Source organism: Lygodium microphyllum, chromosome 2 (assembly GCF_053477565.2).
Source record: "Lygodium microphyllum isolate KBCC chromosome 2, Lygodium_microphyllum_v1.1.10, whole genome shotgun sequence".
NCBI classification, from domain to species: Eukaryota; Viridiplantae; Streptophyta; class Polypodiopsida; order Schizaeales; family Lygodiaceae; genus Lygodium; species Lygodium microphyllum.
Genome location: NC_141136.1, coordinates 89,007,598 through 89,015,419, shown reverse-complemented (window position 1 = coordinate 89,015,419; position 7,822 = coordinate 89,007,598). Strand labels below are relative to the sequence as shown.

The window sequence follows — 7,822 nt, the reverse complement described above, 5'->3', positions numbered from 1 at the left end:
TGGGAGGGCGACCAAGATAACTGGTCATCTCCCCCATGAATTGCTTCTTATTCGAAAAACCTCCAAAAAAACTACTAACACCTCTAGAAAACTCCGCTAACATGTTGTTCATGCGTTCCAACTCAGGATCAGTGTTGGAAGATCTAGGATTCCACATCTATACAAGCAAAAATCCATTACTACCCTGTGCAGATAAAACATATTACACGCTGCGTTTATACCCGCGTCTATACCCGCATTTGTTAGCGCGTCTAAAAATGTGTCTAGATTGTCATCTAGACGCGCCTACAGAAGTGCAAAGTCGGATCATATTTTCCAAATTGTTATAAAAAACGCGCAAAAAACCTCCATAGATTGTCTAAAGCATGTAAAGAGAGAGAGAGAGAGAGAGAGAGAGAGAGAGAGAGAGAGAGAGAGAGAGAAATAGACAAAGAGAAAGCAAAGGAGATTGAGAGAGAGAAGAAGAACTCACCTTCTTTGCTTGTTCTGACAGGTGGCGGCTAGGTTGCAAGCTCCTTGTCCTCCTTCTCCCTTCCCCTGGTAGGTTGCTTGATTCTTCTTCTCTTCCTTGCTGTTTGGCTCTTGTTCTTTACTCTCTGGCTCTTCCTTCCTCCTGTCCTCTTTAATTTACTCTTATTTCCTTCCCTCATTGTCTTCATGAAGTGATAGATAGACATGATTAGTGATGTCGAACTTGAACTGCAAAAAACGCGCAAAAAACGCAGGAAAGCACTGGTTTGAAAAGAAAGCCACAACTTTTTTTTAAAAAAACTATATTCACATGGCGCGTCTGTAAGCGCATGTAATTGCGCGTCTATATGCATAGATAAAACATATTATACGCGCTGATAGACACGCAATTATAATTAAACTTATTAAAATGCTAGCTTATGGTTGTTTTTGGATCAACATGACTTTCCTAGTCTTTGAATATCAAAATGTTTGCCTCCATGCTGTAAGTATCAAAATATTTAGAGAATATGACATATATACCAAATGAAATCATATATGTCCTTATGATTCACGTGTAATTATGTCGTCATCTTCTACTAGTATGGGACATGCTAAGTCAACAAACAGTACATCCTCCAGTGAGGATGAGACATTGCGTCTTCACAATAGAGACGCTTGGCTACGACGAAAAATCAAATGTATGTGTGATCATTATCGAGGATGTTTTTTTCGAGTACGTCAAATCACAATGTCATACCTCAGCATGTACGAAGAGTGGGACCAATTAGAAAAAGACCCAGTAATTTTTACTGCTTTATTTGCACAAATATTATTGGTCTATGTTGCGTCTTCACCATTAAACAAAACCTCATTTTTCTTATTGAGCAGGATGCGGTATCACATCCTTAAATGGTCCCTCCAGGGTGTTGAGAGGCTGCGAAGTGTTGACGCGAGGAGACAGAGTTCTCAAGAAGAGTAGAGACTGATGACGACGATAGCAGCCCTCTTCAAATGCCCCATCAAGTTTTGGAGGAAGAGATTTTGGACAACATGGTGCACGATTTATTTTCCCGTGAGGTTCAGGGGGAGGGCGCCACTAGAGAGACAGATGACCCACTACACATAGCGTTGAAAACTCCATTGTACGAAGGTTGCACATACTCCGTTCTACGTGCATCTCTTGAGATATTGAACTTACAAACCATTTATGGATGGAGTAATGCTAGCTTGAATGCATTATTGAAGTATGTATCATTTGATATTAATTCATAAATGCTTCTAGACAATATTCGTGGTTTGTTAACTCTGTTTGCACAATATATGCAGGTTATTGTCACAAATGCTTACAAATTAAAATAAATTACCAACTAGAAGGGAGCAAGCAAGGCATTTCTTGACATCTCTTGGAGGTCTCGATTACGTTAAAATCCATGCATGTGTCAATGATTACATCTTGTTTCATGGGGATCATGCATCTGGACAACAGTGTCCTATTTGTGGTGAACCAAGATACAACCAGGAGATGAAATCAATGGATGTGCCTCGTAAGGTTTTGCGACATTTTTCTATTATGCCACGTATTCAACTTATGTTTAAGTGTGAATCTATTGCCAGACTCATGTCATGGCATGCTAGTCACCATTCAAGTGATGGAAAGTGAAAATTTCCTTCAGATACACCAGCTTGGCAACATGTAGACAATTTGTGGCCTACTTTCAAAGAAGAGCCTAGAAATTCGAGATTTGGTCTAGGATTAGATGGAATAAATCCATTTGGCATCAAAAGCACCTCATATAGTGTATGGCCAGTGGTATTGGTGAACTATAATATCCCTCCGTCCATGGCAATAAAAAAGGACATGTAATGTTGTCCCTTTTGATTCCTGGAAAACACAAAGTAAAAACATGGATGTTTACTTAGAGCCTTTGATTGAGGAGCTAGAAATGCTATGGAGAGGTATTGAGGTGCAAGATATAAATGCATCATTGTCCTCTAGAGATTTCACTTTAAATGGCATGTTGTTGTGGACCGTGCATGAGTTTTCAGGCTATGGAGAGTGTTCAGGTAGTTGCGCACTCTATTTTATTCATTCTTACCCTTAATCAAATATATGTCATCATTAACCCACTTGTTTCTACAGGTTTAACTACATCAGGATATCATGCATGTCCAATTTGCGGTCCCTCTCTAGATTCTTCTAGACCGACACGCTTGAAGAAGGTTATCTATGACAATCATCATCGTTTTCTTCCCACCCCAAATATGCACCCCCCACTAATGGAAGAACTCCACAATCTCTTGACCATTCAAGATTGGAAGGACACTTGGACACACGCTAATGATCATCCTCCACTCGGCATGAGTCGGTAACTAGTTTACTTCTTTTGTTTGTCTTTAAAGTACATTCCATTATGAGAACGAGAAATAATATATTGTTTGTGCCTTAGATTCTCTATATTTTTTCGTCTCCCATATTGGACTGAACTTAAGATCAATCACCTGTTGGACCCCATGAATATATTCAAGAATGTTGCCTCTACATTATGGGATCACTTAATCGGGGCTCATGATTCTGTCAATGTAAAGGAGGATTTACGTAGCATTGGACGTATGAGACGAGCTTGGCCACGCATCGGACCCAGAGGAAAGATCGAGTTACCGCGTGCACCTTAGATGTTGTCGAAGATCGAAGAAAAGATGTTGAAGCAGCAGATATGTAGCTTTCGAACTCCCACAGGATATATGAGATGCCTCAAGGGAGCCTTCATAAAGAAAAAGAAAAGAGGTGTGGAGCAACTATCCGGTTTGAAGTCTCACGATTGGCACAAAATGATTCAGATAAGGATTTTCATAGCCATAAATATATTAATTAGTGGAGTAACTATGTAGATTAATTAACAATGTATGAATATTTACATACAGTTCATCCTTCCTACTAGCATATCCCATTTTGTTTCGAAAGATGTGTGTGATATCATTTACAAGATGGATGCGCTCGCGAGGTATGTATTATACATTATACTTATTTTTTAGTTTACATATTACGTACATCACATAGTAAACTCGCTTGAATTTATGGACAAAACTAATCATCGTTCTCAATTGCATGTTGGTAGATTTGTGAGTTTGAAGGAAATCAATCCAAATACATTGCAAGAGGCTCGAGTATTGTCCATTGAGGTGGTCTGTTTGGTGGAGGAAACTTTTCATCGCTCCCTTTTGACTACTCAAGTACACTTACTCGTACATCTGATTGATGAGATCACAATGATGCCCTAGAATAGCATCATTTGATGTTAAATACCTTTATCATAACTCACTTGCATAATGGATATCCTTGCTCAGAATCTTGAGTTATGGCCATACAGTATTGTTTGCAACTTTCCAACAAAGTAGACATAAGGATAACATCTCTTATACATGCTATTAATGCATCCAATCTCTTACACAATTTTGCCACATGTTGTAAATGGAAGAAATTTGTGACCCTCATCTCATGCTCGTTCCAAAACTATGGGACAATATGCCTTGTGATCGTAGTTTGTATGTATAGCTTCTATCATTTTGAGTGTATTTAATTCATTCCAAACAATATTTTGAGAATAGCTTAACATGTTTGTTGTAATATAGGTCATCTTTGGTGGTGAGACGAGGAACATAATCTTTGCAGCTTAAACTGAATAAGACGAAAAATGAAATGTCATAGAGCACGCGTAAAACCCAAAGGATGGATACATGTGAATTGAGGCGATATAGGATAGGAAGGTGATGATGATGACGAGAGGAGTGGGACGCACGTCACTAGCTAGCTGGCGGGAGGAATTGATGAGTGGTGATGAGCTGGCGAGTCAGATGACTTTGATGATGTGGCACGTCGATTATATTGGCCTGAGGATTAGCAGGGCTGCTGCACAAGTGATTTTGCGGCCCCAGGCCTCTCTTCTGCATCACTCGACACAGCACCAGCAGCTCGCTAGCTGGCTTTTTTCTGTGGAGAATCACATCGTCCCTAACAGTTTGTTTGGCGGTTTGATCGTGATGATGATGATGCAGATGATCGTCGGTGATGCAGCTGATGTAGAACTCGTGCATGACCCAGTCGGTCCTGTCGCCCTTGGGAGCTCGGCCTCTGTAAAACACCAGCGTCTTCTTCCACCCTGAATACGCCTGCAGATTCTGCAGCCTTGTCTTTTGATCGATCCCTGTTGCCGCCTTATATTCATGAGTAAAGCTGTAATCAGAATTAGCTGCAGAGGGTCGGTTCACCTGCCTGTCTCTGCCCGTGGCCTTCCAGTAGCCCGAGGGGGTCGCCCGGTTGGCACGCGTACCCTTCCCGCGAGGATACTTCCTGTCTATGCGATGGAAGTAATACCCCTCCCTGCAATCATCACACGTATACTGCTCATCGTCAATATCGTCATGAACAGCACGACTTACACTATCAGTGATGGCCGGTCTGTGATCAGATGCAGTCAGATCTGCAGCTGTATTCTCACGACGATCCATGTCGTCGCCGTGCAGAGCTGCGCCAGGGAGGTCCCATGGATCCAATTTGTATAGATCCAGCTCTGCAATCTCATCCTTGCATATTATTGATCTGCTGACGTTGAGATTTCCCTGGAGCCTCCTCCATAGGTAGAACCATACCAGCTCCTGATCGGTGGGGTGGAAGCGGAAGCCTGGAGGAAGCAGCTGTGATCTCGACAGGCGATTACACATGATCTTCATGTCCAAACTACTACCCTGGTCTTTGTCACCTTCGCTGTTGCCAACAACAGCGCACAAGCATTCAGTACCCATGATACCTAATAGCTGATCTGAGAAATATTGCAAAATAACAGTATCGAGAAATTGCTCTCTCTGTACAGTCATATATAGACGTGCCAATTGGACTTCCTCGACACGCTAGCCACACGCACAAGTCATTGCTTGCCTGTCGCACACGCAGCTTCCCTTACGTGGAATGCGTGAGTGAGGATATATCGAACAAAATCATACCCTAAAGTGGGTCCTTTTTCGCTGCAATAATCTCTAATCTTTGTTAGATATATTAATTGAAGCTTTGGATTGATGCCTCAAACCCACCGGCAGAAGCTCCATTTTTCAGCCCTAATTACAATGGATGTTCACAAATGTTTGACATCTATATTAATATTATATATTAATAAACGGTAATTACCAAAAAATGAAGAGAAGAGTTTTCAAGAAAATGAAAAATGATCCTTGAGAAAATGGTGAGATATAGGGATGAAAAACCTCTCCTAGGAAAACACACGCACACACACTAGCAAAAATTATATTTCTCATCGAGAAGAAAGATTAAGAAGAAACTATTTTAGGGTAACGTGATCAACACAAGATAATAGTTGAAAAAAATAGAAAGGGTCAAAATAAGCTAGGAGCTGTATAATTTTATGTTCATCTTTAAAACCACTTTTGCAAAAAATCGAAAACTTTATGTTTCTAATAAAAAATATATATGAGAATTTTTTATCATGCTAAAACTTTTATGAAAAATAGTTTGACATGTATAGTATATATTCCCATTAAGAGATGTGGATTTAGATCAAAATTGTCAACTTTTTAAAGAGCTCCAAATAGCATGTCTAAGTGATGTTTTGGCCAATTTTCATGCACTTTTGACATTCCATTTTTCATAGAAAATTACTTTCCACTTAAAACTTGTTTTCAAATATTTTACTCTACTATCTTATAATGTTAGAAAAGTCCCATCTAATTTTGGTAATATACACACATGTTATTTCAAATATAGTGAAATAGGACTCGAGCCACCAAAGTGGCCTTGCAGCCACTTTTTTGGAAAACTACAAGACTAGTGTTAAATAAGTTTAGAGATGTGGCCACATCCATGAATGATTGTATCACTAGCCTCCGCACATGTATCACTACAATAGGAACTCTATTCACATTGAATCCACTTATATCCAGAGCCTTCAAGTCTATAGAAGGTACCACAAAACCTATTCCAATAGGCATTGCTTTTTGAGAACTTAACACTAGTGCTTACATTTTGACCATGACACTTAGCAATAGCTTGCCGAGAGATTTAGGGGTAGACACTATACTTCAAGTAGTTGTCTTATGTGAGGTGGCCAGAAAGGGTATAATAGATGCATGTGCTAGTGTGAGCATTCTCAATTTGTTGATGCTCCAAGCATGGTATACTCCCCTTATAGAGAATATAGACTTCAACTTGATGGTTGTAAATGGCTCTAAAGTTAAACTAGTTGGAGTCCGTAGGGACTAGCTAGTCAAGATTAGTTCTCAATCTTGGGGAAGTTACTATATGTATATCCTCTACATCGGGTATTCAATGCCTATTTATAAATATCCTTATCTGTGAAATTTTCTTAAATAAAACATAACCCTTTTCTATTCAATCTATAAATAATCCATTTATATTACACCCTTCTATATGTAAAAAATGTATAAAAATAGTATTTCTAACCCACGTGATGCACACATATATTCATGAGTAACCCGAGTTCTCAATGAACTATTATATGATGAAGATATGAACTCTTGCTAGGAAGGCCATGGATGAGAAATGCCACTTTGATAAATAATTGGACAATAAATCGGCATCTTTTGGAACCACACACATATAGTCCATGTGAAAATGAAAACTTGGAAGACCTCTAAAGTTAGACCTTGATATCATTTTTGCCTTACTCAGCAAGCACAAGGGAAAGAAGAAATCACCTAAGGGATGCCATCCACTAGATATAGTATGCCTCAAGATATCTTAGGCTTCCTATATTTCCAAGCAATACTAGTAAAGCAACTTACTTGAGAGGTACTGGAGTGCCTAAAGAAGAAGTCAATAGATGATATAGCTACATTAGTCATCCTACCATTACAAATAGCAAATACTTATAAAACTCTTCATCATGAGGATCTCTCTTAGGAATTGCAAAAAGACAATCATAGTTTGATCAAGGAGCAATAGGAGGCACAATGGCTAGTGGATGAGAAGAATGCTTCAGATGGGACAACTATCAAGAAAGCTACATGTGAGTTCCTTGAGGAAAATCTAGAGATCGATACTCTTAAAAGAATCTTAAGGAGCATAAATCAAAAATTAGGAGTTTGTAAGAAGATTAAAGGAGGAGTTAGAGAGTCAAATGGCACTAAAAAAGTAGTTTACTGATCTCCAAGTATAACTAGCTCAAGAGAAAGCTAATGTTATGCTCTCCACCAACCTAGAAAATGTCTAGTCCCATGAGTAGCTAGAACATAGCTTTAAGGTTCTATTGTAGACTATTACGGAATCACTTATACACAAAGCAAAGGTCCCTGAAGTTGAGACCTCATAGGTACAAGAGAAGATCAAAGTAATAATCTACAA

The 7,822-nt window shown here is 39.2% G+C and overlaps 1 protein-coding gene across 1 annotated transcript; it reads right to left on the bottom strand.

Annotated features, from left to right (window-relative positions):
- Positions 1-4,138: 4,138 nt before the first annotated feature.
- Positions 4,139-5,287, bottom strand: LOC148039996 (NAC domain-containing protein 102-like). Its single transcript, XM_087665941.1, has one exon. The coding sequence runs from the start codon at positions 5,251-5,253 to the stop codon at positions 4,255-4,257; it is 999 nt and encodes a 332-aa protein (XP_087522067.1). The 5' UTR covers positions 5,254-5,287; the 3' UTR covers positions 4,139-4,254.
- Positions 5,288-7,822: the final 2,535 nt, after the last annotated feature.